The sequence below is a fragment of the Anguilla rostrata genome, chromosome 9, assembly GCF_018555375.3.
Source record: "Anguilla rostrata isolate EN2019 chromosome 9, ASM1855537v3, whole genome shotgun sequence".
NCBI classification, from domain to species: domain Eukaryota; kingdom Metazoa; phylum Chordata; class Actinopteri; order Anguilliformes; family Anguillidae; genus Anguilla; species Anguilla rostrata.
The window spans coordinates 37231471-37246398 of record NC_057941.1 but is presented as its reverse complement, the minus strand read 5'-3'; the positions used below and the strand labels follow the sequence as shown (position 1 = coordinate 37246398).

The 14928-nt window shown below is 38.4% G+C and overlaps 1 protein-coding gene across 4 annotated transcripts in view; it reads left to right on the top strand.

The window, feature by feature from the left end:
- Window positions 1–14928, top strand: part of rtn2b (reticulon 2b) — a 138454-nt gene that overhangs the window by 111161 nt on the left and 12365 nt on the right. For 3 of the 4 annotated variants that reach the window (XM_064352051.1, XM_064352052.1, XM_064352049.1), the window contains exon 6: window positions 5651–5709. The exons of the other annotated variant lie outside the window; for it this stretch is intronic. In XM_064352051.1, coding sequence (XP_064208121.1) covers window positions 5651–5709 — 59 coding nt within the window. The remainder of the gene's footprint in view (window positions 1–5650; window positions 5710–14928) is intronic. 4 annotated transcript variants of the gene reach the window in all.

The window sequence follows — 14928 nt, the reverse complement described above, 5'->3', positions numbered from 1 at the left end:
TCAATTTTTTATTTGTTTCATGTACGATCTTGTTGGAAATGAAATAGTCTGTTGTCATGAGATAAATGCATCCTTTTCCAATGCTGTAAAACAATGAACATATAACTTCATTCACAGGTCAGTTCATTGTTTAACAGCAGGCTACATGGAAGTTTTTATGTAGTAATTTATGGTAGGCTAATGGAGAAAAAAAATCCAGTATAACTTAGCCAAAGCGATCAAGTTATGAATGTAATTGAAGTGGAGAATTAGTACTGACATTTGTGTTTCCTTTTTTCGAATCAGTAAAGAAATTCAGGTGGTTTGTGCCATCGTTTTTCACACGACCCCTCGAGGCAGGTTTTGTTACCCTGCCAGGTGCAAATATCTTGCTCTCTTGTTTGGTATGCGTTTGAGCTACAGAATGACTGACTTTGATGTGAATTGCTCAAATTGTTTCACACATACAGTGAGCACCATAATTCATTGGACAGTGACACATTTTTTGTTATTTTGGTTCTGTACTCTAAAACTTTGAGTTTGAAAGGATACAATGGCTAAATATTGGACAGTTTAACATAATGTAGAATAAAGTAATCATTCTTAATATTTAGTCGCATATCTTTTGCATGCAATGACTGCTTGAAGTCTGCGACGCATAGACATCACCAGACACTGGATATCTTCCCTTCCCTGCCAGGCCTGTACTGCAGCCATCTTCAGTTCCTGCTTGTTTCGGGGACTTTTTTGCATTCAGTCTCCTTTTCAACATGTAAAATGCATGTTCATTTGGATTAAGATCCGGTGATTGACTCGGCCAGTCAAGGATTCTCCACTTTTTGGCAGTCAAAAACCCCTTTGTTGCTCTAGCAGTATGTTTCAGTTAATTGTCTTGTTGCATGATGAAGTGCCGTCCAATGAGTTTGGAGGCATTTGGTTTTATCTGAGCAGATAAAATATTTCTGTAGACTTCAGAATTCATTGTTCTACTTCTGTCTGCAGTCACATCATCGATGAAGACAAGTGAACCCGTTCCACTGGCAGCCATACAGGCCCAAGCCATAACACCCCCTCCACCATGTTTCACGGATGAGGTGGTATTCTTTGGATCATGGGCATTTCCTTTTTTTCTCCATACTTTCCTCTTTCCATCACTCTGGTACATGTTAATCTTTGTCTCATCTGTCCACAAGACTTTGTTCCAGAAATCTTGGGGCTCTTTTAGGTGCTTTTTTAGCAAACTGTAATCTCGCCTTTCTATTATTCAGGCTAATCAGTGGTTTGCATCTTGTAGTGTACCCCTGTAGTCCTGCTGGTGTAGTCTTCTACATATGGTAGACGTTGACACATCTACACCTGTATCCAGGACAGTGTTTTTGATCTGTCGGGCTGTTGTCAGGAGGGTGTTCTTCACCATAGAGAGTATTCTCTGGTCATCCACTACAGTGGGCTTCCTCTGTCTACCGGGTCTTTTAACATAATTGACTTCACCAGTTGTTTTTTTCTTGTTAATGATGAACCAAACTGTTGACTTGGGCATGCCCAGGGTTTTTGCAATGTTCCTGATTGATTGATTTTCATTTCTGAGCCTTATGACGGCCAGCTAAATTTGCATCGACACTGCTGTCTTCCTCATGTTGTCACACCCCAACAACATCTCCAAAGGCAATTGCAAAGTCTAGAATCAAGACTAGACATCAACAGCTCTCTTCTGCTTTCACTAACGACACAAATGAATACACCTGCCTAACAAAACACATCTGTGAAACCAATTCAACAAATACTTGTAGTACCTTAAAATGGGGGGACCATGTACAAAAGGTGCTGTCATTTCTAAACGGTTCATCAGATATGGATGTAAATACCCTCAAATTAAAGCTGACAGTCTGCATTTAATCATCGTCATTGTATCCTTTCAAACTCAAAGTGCTAGAGTACAGAACCAAAATAACAAAAACTGTGTTGCTGTCCAATGAATTATGGTGCTCACTGTATAATCACACAATTCATTAATTAAAGTTGTGTGAGGAAGCCAACAATGACTTGAGGGTGGGGATGGATAATTGTGGCAACTGTAGTTATAAAAATGATGGGTTTAGAACTCCGTGGAGATAATGCCTCCAACATATTTTCAGCTTTTCACTGAAATTGAGACTGTGAATAAATTGAATAGAGTACATGACATCTGCTGAAATGTAATCGTAATCAATCTTTGTGGGTTTTTGCTCTTTGCATTTCTTTTCGCCATTTCTGTCCATTTTGTGTGTTGTTTTGTACATTTTAGCACTTTTCCCGGTGTGCTGGTAGTAAGGATAGATTAGCCTATATGACACTGTAATTTAGAATGCAACTGCTGGAATTGATTCAGTTGTGTAATTTATGTCAAGAAAATAGTTTTTCAACATATGATTTCGTAATATTTATGAAATTAGGTTGCTGTGGGAGCAGAAATCTACGTGGGAGCCTGTTGGACCAGGAAGTAATGAAAACATGACCTTTTTAATGTTAAACGACGCAGGTTCCTCTTGTTTCACAAATTAGTAATTGGGCGCGTAAATCGTACAATCTATCAAAGAAATTGATGAAGAGTGTTACATTAGGCCCTCAATTGCTCGAAGTGATATAGATAATCGGGTATGCCTAGGTGTTGTGCTCATTATCTAGGCAAATTAAGAAAAATGAATAGCTAGGATTGCAAACTCAACAAGATGAATGGGAAATTATTTTCTTTTATTTTTACAGTGTAGTGTATAGTCAAAGCCATTACAAAAAAGTGCAATAAAAAGAACATGGGTATATAAAACAAAATTGTTTCTACATATCCTCAGACATAGGGCTTCACTGTCTGAGGACATGTAGAGACACTCAGACACTGTCTGGGCTTCCTCAGGGGTTCATGAACCCGCTCAATGAACATCCTGGTCTAGCGTTCACTGATGCCAGGAAACTTCTCGGGTAAGATGTTCTAGTATTCTTGCAGGTTCTTGGAAATGCTATCGTATAATCAAATAACAATATATAACTTTCTGACTTGTCAAAAAATAACTGTTGTTTGCTTTAAAAATTAGCTGCTTCCCTTGTAATCATTGGAGGGAAAGGCATCATCATTTGTGTGACTTTTGGAGTGTGGTTTTTTTATTTTTTTATTTCATCAACATGAACCAATATTTAGTGTTATTCGTAAAATAAAACTAATATACATGTGCATTTACTCGTACTGTTATGGGTTGCAACATTTAATGAAATATGTACTCTCAAAACGCTATAAATGTCAAAACGTCTTAGTTTTAAAAGTAGCGGCCCGGAGGGTCAAAATTCCATTGCAGTTGGGGATTTGAATCGACCAGGTGATTTTTTTTGGTAAACTGTACTTTTAAGCCAGTTAGGGAAATATACAAAAGGATTATGCAATATCAATTATTTAAAAAAACAACAAAGCATGGACAATCGAATAGAAGCGTATTTTATCTTGGTCACCTTAGTCAATCCCCAATAGAAGTACTAGAGAGCATTGAGGGGGGCAAGGTGTACTGTATGATTTGGAGAGATGAGTCCTTCAGTGTGCAGCGGAAGTTAGGAAGTTTTTGCTGTTCTGACTAATGTGGGGAGGTCATTCTGCCATTGGAGGGCCAGGACAGACAGCAGGCATGACCTGGAAGTGCAGGCACATGGACAAGAAGAGCGAGGTGAATGTTTCTATTGGCACAACCCTTATTTTGTTGCCTAAGGCTTGTATTTGCTAAACATGCCACAAATTGGCATCAGTGCCACAAAATCCATGGATAGGCACTGTTACCTTTAAATGTTAACACATCTCATTAGTAAACAAAAACTTCAGAACATAGGTTTAATCTTTCAAGTTGTTTAATTCTGTACCAGATAGCCACCATCTCCAGAGTCACCATCTTTCAACTTCTATAACAGGTAACTGTTCCTAAAGATCGAGTCATGTTTTATTTTGATTTTAAAATAGTCCCTCCTTTCGCAAACGTAGGGTCCCCATAAATGTAACACTCAATAAATGTAACTCAGTCAATGTACAACACAGCTACCATAGCCATTTCAGGTTTGTACATGTGCAACTCAGTTCTCAAACTGCCTCCCAAAGGAACGGAGCAATGTGATAGCCTTTGTGAGAAATACTTCTAAAAAACTGTTTTTGAGTGAGCTAAAGTAAAAATCGGACGCAATTTTTGTGTATAAGGCTTTATTTTCATTTTCCATAAATCAAATAATTTTCTAAAAGTTGTCTGTCTTTGACATGGTTTTCAGAGTGTATGCTAGCAGGAATTGGATGCTAGGTGACCAAAAAACAACGTGCTTTTTGCTGTTACATGTTTACAGAATTTTAATAAAGAAAATGATTTTACTCCTCAACATGTTTGACTCTTTAAGTTAGCTCAGTGTTTAATGTTAAATATGTTCAGCTAATTTGCCTGATGTGTTGACAGCCTCATCTTCTTGATGCTCCAAGTGATTAATGGAACAGAAACATCTATCTGGTCACAGGCATATAATAAGCACACAGCTGTATGGTCAGTTATTTGCTAAAAGCTTACCTGGGTGTTAAGAAACAAACAAAAACATTTTTCCACATCTATTTGGATATTATCACAACACACATCACAGTAAGCCATGAAGTTGCTGTGCATCAGTGTTTCCGCACATCTTTTTTTTTTTTTTATAAAGCCCCAAACTTCATAATCTGAGGATGTAACTAGTCTCATGTTACCATTGGAAATGTGTTTCTTTGATTAACACCAATATATGCAGAAAAACCTGCATATGCATATTATAGGGTGTTGTCATTTACCTTTACAATTATGCACCTATAGGAAGATCAAAATTGAGAGCGGGCAGTTAGGGAAGTGCCATCGATAGCAACAGGGACATCATGTGGGGAGCCTCCACAAGTGACCCTACCAGGATTTTTCTACAGAGATCGATAACCTATGACCCTACAACCCTACTCGCTTATCAAGGTTTTGGGTCACAGCTGTTCACCGGTCACAGTAAGGAAAGATTGCCACTTCTTCTGCCCTGTCTCCAGACTATGATCATAGAGGCACACTTTTAATCTAAACTTAAATATTGTGACTGTATCTGATTGCCTTATGAATTGGAAGAATGTTCCAAATGAGGTTCTGTAGGAGAAAGTTTTACCACACATCACATAGCCTGCATTTTGAGTACAAAGTGACCTTGTGGGCTTGTAGGGTAGAAGCAGGTTGGTTATTTAAACTGTCAAGTCCATGCAATGCTTTAAAACTCAGAAGCAAAACCTTAAAATATGTCCTATTATTAATTGGTAAGCAAGTAAAGCAATGCTAGAACTGGGATAATGCACTTATACTTCCTAGTTCTAGTCAAGATGTGAGCGGCGGCATTATGAAGGTAGTGGAGATTCTTCAGTGAGATTTTAGGGCAGGGAAATAACGGTAGTTATCTGCGGTATTTTAGGCTAGACATGACAAAAGCATGAATCAATTTCTCTACATCTTCTAATGATAAGAATGGCCTAATTTTAGCTATGTCAATAGTAACACAAGGTGGGGGGGGGGGATGTGAGAGCAGCATGAGCATCAGGAGTTAGTTGCACTGAAGATGTATATCATGTCATTGCAGAGAATGAATGCAAGTCCATAAACTCAGATCTCTGTTTCTGTCACAGGAACAGATTGAAAAGATTGGGACAGCAGTTTCCTCTCCAATTAAAAAAATTACAAACCTGTAAGTATTGGTTTTCATATTTCTGCCTGCATTTGGTTAAAAGTGCCTGGATATGTCATAGGGGTTGCTGTAGCTATTAATTCTGATGTGCTAGTAATGTTGTAATAAAAGTATTGATAGCATTGATAGTTTACACTGTTACACTGTAATGATTTATGTGGTTTTCACAGCAGTATTACTTGGTGCAATCAAATAATTGCTGTAGAGCATGTATACAGTATGTAGATGTAGATCTGCATAGTATTCTTGTCAAAATGTTATGGCAGGTGAAATTTACAGTAAATAAATTCTTCCTGTAAATCCTTATTCTGCAATAAGTCTATGTGATGGAAAAGGCTAAGCTAACTTAACTATCCTTAAATTTGTTCTCTGTAGATTTTGTCATTGCGCCAATTCATTATAGCCAATTCAGTGTATAGTCTACACTGAATTCATGCTATAATAAAAATATAGCTGAAAAGAAGAATATGCCCAAAGTGCTTCAAGCCAGATAAATAAGAGGTCTGTGTAGATGCTCCACAGCCAGGACAGTCAAACTGTCAAATTTAGAGTAAAAACTCCTTATCCAGACACTTCACTGGGACTGCCCCAGAATAAGGAACACAGGAGCACACATCTGTCCCACCCTGTTCATTAAAACAGTGCCCTGAGCAACCAATGCTCCTTATTCTGGGCCAGTCCCTGTGCAGTGTACACGTAAGGAGTTTTTACTTCAATATTACACCACTTAACACGTGGCCAATCATTGCCAAGAGAATGCTGTGGCCAAAGGGATGTACCCTTTACATGAGTTTCATAGGTCTCACCCATGTGTTTAGGCTAAAAGTTTGGACAGAGGAATCTGGCTAATTATACTTCCAAAATGGCTTCAATCCGTGATGGAATCAACAAATAACGTGCAAAAGTATGCGGACTGGAACAATATGTACTGGAACAACTCATTCCAAAACCATGGGCATAAAGAGTTGGACCCCCTTTGCTGCTTTTACAGGCTTCGCTTTTCTGGTAAGGCTTTCCAGTAGATTTTGGAACTTGGGTGCGGGGATTTGCTTCCATTCAGCGACAAGAGCATTAGTGAGGTTGGGCACTGATGTTGGGCGTAAAGCCTGGCTCGCAGTCAGCATTCTAAATTATCCTTTAGGTGTTTGTAGGGGTAGAGGTCAGGGCTTAGTGCAGGCCAGTCAAGTTCTTCCCCACCAAACTCGGCAAACCATTTCTTTGTGGACCTTGGTTTGTGTTCAGGGGCATTGTTATGCTGAAACTGGAAAGGGCCTTCCCAAAAATATTGCCACAAAGTTGGAGGCACACAATTCTCTGTATTCTATGCTGTGGCATTAAGACATTCCTTCACTGGAACTAGGGGCCTAGCCAAAACCATGAAAAACAGCCTGAGACCATTATTCCTCCTCCACCAGACTGTACAGTAGGCACTAATCTAGCACTATTTGGGCCAGTACGGTTGGCACTATGCCTTCCGCCAAACACAGATTCATCCATCAGACTGCCAGATAGTGAATCGTGCTTCATCACTCCAGAGAATGCATTTCCATTGCTTCAGAGTCCAATGGCAGTATGCTTTTAACATAGTGTGGTAATACAGGCAAGAAGCTAAAGGCACTTTTCATGTCTGTATGCTAATTTGCAATTGAAAACCTTGTTTTATAAATGTATGATGCCTGTCTGTTGTGATATTGTTGTTGCCACTATTATAAGGTTGTATCTAATCAGCTTGGTAGCTTACTTCCCAACCACAAAATGGGGTCTTTTCTTTTTTTCCATCTCTGTCCTATTCGCTGAAATAGCATCACATGTACTATTTCCATGTCTCCTATTGGCTGTCATCCAATGGCTTAACATTAGCCATTTCTGCATTTAACTTTTCATTCCCCATTCATCTATGGGATTTCTTTCCCCAAAAAACTTAAAATATTTCAAAAAAGATTTTGAATTTCAACAAACTTCAACAACCACGCTACCCTGAACCAAGATGAATATTATACAATTTGAATGGTATGTCTAGGTGGAAAGAAAATTAGAATAAGAAAAATAATAAATAGAATACAAAATGGCGGCCAAATCAATATGGCACCGACCCAATTAGCACTTACCTGTGTTTTTAATGAGGGCTTTAGTCATTGTAGCAAGTTTTAAGTCTCTGTAAAGGAATTGCGATTTTAAATGAATTTTTGAGAATTTTTCAGATATTTGGATCTCAATCGCACCACCATGTGGTTGGATTGGGCTAAACCTGGAGTCTTAATCTACTTTCATTAGCTTGTTTGTTCAATCACCTAGCGGCCATGACGCCAGCATCCTAAGATTGCTCAGCTCAGACTTTCTGTGTTCCTGCAAACAAATTATGAGTTGAAAACACAAACTCTATGTTCTAGCTTTATTAGTAGACGATTCAGGACAACTTTGCCGAAGACTGAGTTTCTAAGCACCAGCATTGTTGCGCTGGACGTCCATTTACCAAGCACGCCCTCCCTGCAGTCTCATCTGCAACTATACCCCCACGCATAACACACTGGACAATAGTGTCTATCTGGGCATGCATAAGAACATACTTTTACCACTAAAAATGTGTATTCCATCATAGCAACAAGATAAAGCCAACAGTAGCCGAAGGTATTGTTGGCAAAACTACCTTGTTGTTACAACACGGCTCCTGCTCGAAGCTTGTGCTCTTTCCCAATTGCTTGTGTCTGACACATACTTCCTGTTTGTTGTGGAAAGAGTGAGGGGAGTTTGAAAAAGTTAGTTACATGATTGTATTGTGCTTTAAAGTGTGTATTTGATATTAGTTTGGGCTTTTTGTTCAAACAAAACCCCCATATTACAAGTAAGGTAAGACGGTTTTCCTCCTAAGGCGAAAAATTTTTGTGATTGTTAAGGGACTGGGGGGCTTTTCCACTTTTTTCTCCGTTAAGCACTTGACTAGCAAACTAGCCGGTTAGATAATTTGGCCTCCTTCTTGCTGAACAAAGGTTTTTTGTGTGGTCTTTCAACCCCCGGGAGCAAAATATTATTGTAGTGAGATAGTTTGCCCTTATTGTTATTGTTATAATATCATACATTTATCCCAGCTAAATTTTGGCTGTATTTTGTTCTGAGACATAATTAACATATTTCCTTGTACAATTGTTCCTTCAGTTATTGTTATTTAGTATAAAGATAGCAAAGTTTTATTTATTTATTATTTATTATAACTGGAGTGATTCCATTCTGGGTAGTGCACCTGAACCAGAGGGGTACTGCTGTACTGGGCCAGCATACGCTTAAAGTAGTACAAGATTATTTAAACTAGGGACTTGGGGGGCAGGGAGGTCAGAAAGTGAAAAAGGTAGGAAAGTGCAGACTGCCAGGAGGGAAGCTGTCAGGGCTTCCTATAATAGTGTGAACACTAATGAAGTCTTGTTAAAGCAAAGTTGTAGTAAGGGTGGTTTGGGATGGCGGAGGATGAGGGAACGGGAGAGGATGTGTAGAAGTAATTATCCCTAAATGTCTTTAAATCGCATAGGGGAATATGAAAATGGCCTTATGGTAGGAGTGTATTACCGGCCGCCAGCTTCAGACAGTAGTGTGAATTCAAGGCTCTTTGGAAAAATAAAACAAGCTTGTCGGGATTGTGAGACTATCATTATGGGTAACTTCAATTACCCTGCTATTAATTGGGAAATGATGACAGGACAAGGAAAAAGTGAGGAAGAATTTTTAGATGTTACAATTGTTTTGGCACAGTATGTCAATCAGCCCACAAGAGGGAAATCAGTTCTGGATCTGGTGATGTAATGATCCGGACAGCATTTGTAGCATAGAGGTCATTGAGTCACTTGGGACTAGCGATCATTCTGCAGTTAAATTTGATGTATTATGACAAATTACAAGGCCTCCTCTGTGGTCAGAATTTTTAATTTTAGATGAGCCAATTTCAACAAGATGCGAGAAAATTTAAGTAATATTGACTGAGTGAAACTTCTTAACTGCAAGATGAAAAGTGGGGTAGGTTCAAAAGGGTTATTCTTGCGGCGCAAAGTGAATTTATTCCAAAGGTCAGGAAAAGTACGTTGAAGAAGCGCTCCCCCCATTGGATGAACTAAGCCATACGGGAGAGTTTGAGAAAAAAACAAAACTGCATAAGATACATAAAAATGACCACTGAGAGTAATAAGGCTAAATATTGTAATATGCATGCTAAGGTTAAAAAATAACTACAGGAAGCGAAGAGGCTCTTTGAAAGGCAAATTTCCCAAGATGCAAAAAGTGATCCTAAATGTTTCTTTCAATACTGTAGTAGGAAAAGGAAAGTCAAAGAGGACATCAGATGCATCACCAATGAAGACGGACCATTGCTTTCTAAGAATAAAGATATTGCTGATGCCTTAAATAGTTATTTTGTTGAGAGTTTTACTAGAGAAGAGGTTACTAATAGACTGGAAGGCATATTCAGTACTCCGAAAGTCTTATCAGATATTGAAATAGAGGATAAAGTACTGCATGAACTACGTAAACTAAAGACAAACAAGGCAGCAGGTCCTGATGGCATATACCCAACAGTACTCAATGAGTTAGCTGAAATCATTTTTAATCCACTGGCATGTATTGTTAGACAGTCCTTAGAAACTGGAAAAAAGTAGGAATTAGAAGATGTATTTCAGAGTGGATTCAGAACTGGCTACAGGGTAGAACAAAAAGAGTAGTAGTAGGAGGGATATTATCTGAGCAGGGAGCTGTTAGATGTGGAGTCCCACAAGGATCGGTGCTGGGACCACTGCTCTTCCTCATTTATATCAATGACCTTGACAGGGACATAGAAAGTGGACGAAAACCTGCCAAATGAAATTTAATATAACCAAATGTAAAGTTCTGCATGTGGGAAATACAAGCATTAGGCAGGATTACTTTATGGGAGGAAAATTTGGAATGTGCTCAGTTTGAAAAAGACTTGGGAGTAGTGGTTCATCAAAGCCTTTCCAGTTCTAGACACAGTACAATAGCAGTAAAAGAAAAAGGCCAACAGGATGCTGGGATATACAGCCAAAAGTATTGAGTATAAATCCAAGGAAGTTATACTTAGCTTATACAATACATTTGTTAGACCACACTTCTGTATTGTGAGCAGTTCTGGAGACCGTACTACAAGAAACATATAGAGGCTCTGGAAAAAGTTCAAAGAAGAGCAACAAAACTGATTCTTGGTATGAAAGATAAAAGCTATGGGGAAAGACTTAAGATGCTTAACCTCTTCAAGCTTAGTAAAAGGAGAAAGGGGGTGATTTGATTGAGGCTTTTAAATTCATAAAGGGGATCAACAAAGTTAACTACAAGAGATTTTTTTTTTTGGTGATATATTGTCTTTAGTCTTTAGTGACGAAAAACAGCTCATAAATAAGTCACCTACTGAATTTCTACATAGCATACAACGTTGTTAGGCTTTTCACAGATGTTTGCGCAACATTTAGCCTGCATTTAAAAATAAAAGGTGCGCAAGTCAGGTGACGCAAGTTTTGAAATCGTTTGTAACCAACAAAGGACTGATTATAACAATATAATCTATAGGCTATTTTATTAAAAGAGCACACTATTTAGCAGTGAGGGACAACATCTAATGAATGTGTAGCTTTATTGATACAGAATCCATTGGGAAATGCTTACTGAAAACATACTCTTTCATTCACATTTTATTTAGATGACATTATCATGCAGTCAAAGAGCTTGGTTAAGTTGTACATTACATTACATTACAGGCATTTGGCAGACGCTCTTATCCAGAGCGACGTACAACAAAGTGTATAACCATAACCAGGAACAAGTATGACAAAAACCCTAGAGAGGTCCAAGTGCAGGGAACAACCGCATAGTTCAACTTGGACCCTGAAGGTTAAACTGTTCAACACTAACACAAACGAGAACAGCAACAACGCAGCCTATGCAAAAATACAAGCAGTAGTTAAGACTTTGTAAAATCTTAACTACAAGCAGTAGTTAACTTTACTAAGTCACCTACAAAACAGCTACCTAGTTACAACCCTAAGCTTAAAGTTCGCAGAAACAACTCGAATCCAGGCACCGAAACGTGGATTTGCGGTTATTTTGTGTCAGGTATGTTGGATTTTTGGGTAAAATCATACCTTAATAATTTATATGCTTGGCTAGCTAATACTATCTAACCATCCCCCATTTGTTTGTAGAACACAAGGCTCATCATCATGGATGTTTTTTAATAAATGCTGACAAAAACTTTACAGTTACACAGAATATAAATGAAAGATGCTGAATATTTAATTGATGAGTAGTCAATACAGTAGCCTACATAACTTAAGGTATGATTTTACCCAAAAATCCAACATGCCTGACACAAAATGACAACCGCAAATCCACGTTTCGGTGCCTGGATTCCAGTTATTTCTGCGAATTGCAGCGATCCATTTGCTTCTCTTTTGTTTATCTTTCGGCAGTCTGTAAAAAAGATAACTCCGATTTCTTGTTGAATCTATTTGTACAGTCAATCGCACAACAGCTCTTTCCCATTTTAGATGTGTTTTTTGTGTTTTTTCACAGCATTCAAGCTGAACGCTAACGCTATCACTCAGTAGTCTTTCTGCCACTCAGTGGGTGTAACCCCAGTGACTTCCACCTACTGTGACGTCATGTGCATATCCTCTATAAGAACATCCCATTCACTGTGTCAAAGGTTGAACAAGACTCTTCAGGACATTACATAATTGTAGTAGGCAGACTATACAATACACCAGTCATCCTGGCTAATGTTTATGCACCACACTGGGATGACAATTCATTTTTCACAATTTTTTTTGCCCAGCTCCCAAATATGGATACACACTATCTTATTCTCGGAGGGGATATGAATTGTGCACTATCACCTGCCCCAGACTGTAGCTCACCAAAAACTGGGACCACTTCCAAAGCAGCTCTTGCAATCCAGTTATTCCTCAATACAAATGGGTTATCTGATGCATGGCGCTTTCAGAATCCTACATCTAAAAGCTATTCCTTCTTCTCACCTGTTCATGGGACATACTCATGCATAGATTATTTCTTTCTGGCTAAGAAGCTTCTTCCATTAATGAGTAATAGATATTTCAGACCACGCCCCTTTATTGATGACCATACGTATACCAACTTCTCACACCAACTATCGTCCTTGGCGTCTCAATTCATTATTGCTCTCTGATGAAGGTTTTGTACATTTTATCTCAACTGAAATAACCTCCTTTCTTGAACATAACCATACCCCGGGAATGTCTCCTTCAATAGTGTGGGAATCAATTAAGGCATACTTCAGGGGACAAATTATATCGTACAATGCACAACTCAGAAAACGTCATAATGCAAGACTTGAACAATTAACAAACGATATTCTAAATTTAGATGTAACACTGGCTCTTGCCCCATCTAACGATTTATTTAAACAGCCCTTCAAACTGAGTTCAACCTCTTATCAACCAGACGCACCAAAAACCTAATTAATAAAACACAGAGTAGGACATATGAATTTGGCGAAAAGACTGGGAAAATTCTTGCTCATCAGCTCCATCAAAAAAACGCAGATCAATCTATAGCTGAGATAAATGATGAATTGGGCACCAAGCACATAGATCATTCAGAGATTAATCTGTGTTTTCACAAATTTTACTCAAAGTTGTATACCACGGAATCTCTTGGGAATGACTCTTTGTTTGATTCATTTTTTGGAAAATTCGTAATTAATAATGAGACTGCAGTTGGTCTGGAAGAACCTTTTTCAATAGAGGAGCTTACAAATGCAATCAATTCCATGCAAAATGGAAAATCTCCGGGACCTGATGGGTTCCCAAGTTAATTTTTTAAGAAGTTCACCAACTTGCCCCTATTTTGCTCTCCATATTTGAAGAATAATTTATTACTGGCTCCCTTCCTCCGACCATGCAACAGGCGGTTATATCAACATAAAAATCCTTTGGAATGCAGCACATTTCGCCCTATTTCACTCTTAAATGTAGACAGTAAAATTCTCTCCAAGATGCTAGCCTGCCATTTAGAAGCTGTTTTACCCTTAATTGTATCTGATGATCAAACAGGCTTTATTAAAAAAAAAGTTTTTTAATACACAATGCCTATTTAATATCCTCTATGACCCCACTCCACCAGATATTCCGGAAATATTAATATCGCTTGACGGTGAGAAGGCATTTGATCGGGTGGAGTGGGATTATCTTTTTTATACCCTCAAGCAATTTGGTTTCAGTTCGAGATTTGTCTCTTGGATAAGGGTGCTCTATTCTTCCCCACTCACTACCTTTATCATTAGGAGGAAGAATCAATACAATCAAAATGAATGTGCTGCCCAAATTCTTATATGTATTTCAATGCATTCCTATCTTTTTAACAAAATCTTTTTTTTTGTCCATAGACAAATTGATATCTCAATTTATTTGGAACAAGAAAAACCCTTGAATACGTAAAGGTATGCTACAGCGGCACCGTCAACACGGCGGACTATCTCTCCCTAATTTTCAATTCTATTACTGGGCTGCTAATATAAGGAGTATGTTATATTGGAAGGGGCTTCCATCCCATGACACTGCCCCCAAATGGTTACAATTGGAGAACTTATCCTGTGGCCCCACTTCCTTATATGCCCTGCTCTGCTCAAAACTCCCCATATCTGAACCTATATCCAGGTACACTCCAAATCTGGTCGTGAAACATTCTTTTAAGATCTGGGCACAATTCAGGCGCTTTCCTTCACTCAGTGACCTCTCAGTCTATGTTCCTATAGTGAGAAATCACCTATTTACACTATCAATTACAGATGGAGCTTTTGATGTTTGTGTTAAAAGAGGGGTCACCACAATAAGAGATATGTTTATTGATAATACTTTCATGTCCTTTGATCAGCTAAGGCTAAAGTGTAATATCCCCCATTCTCATTTTTTTAGATTTTTGCAACTGGGCAATTTTATATCAGCATCCTCCACTTATTTCCCATCACAACCACCCAGCTCTCTTTGAGATTCCATTTTGAAACTTAATCCATGTTCCAAAGGGTCTATTGGGATAGTTTACTCCTTATTAAAGTCACATAATCTGGAACCCCTGGCTTTGTTAAGGAATCAATGGGAGGAAGATCTGGGGAACAGTTGCCTGATGAAGTTTTGAAGAAAGCTTTAGATAGGATACATTCCTCTTCAATTTGCTTACGACATTACAATTATC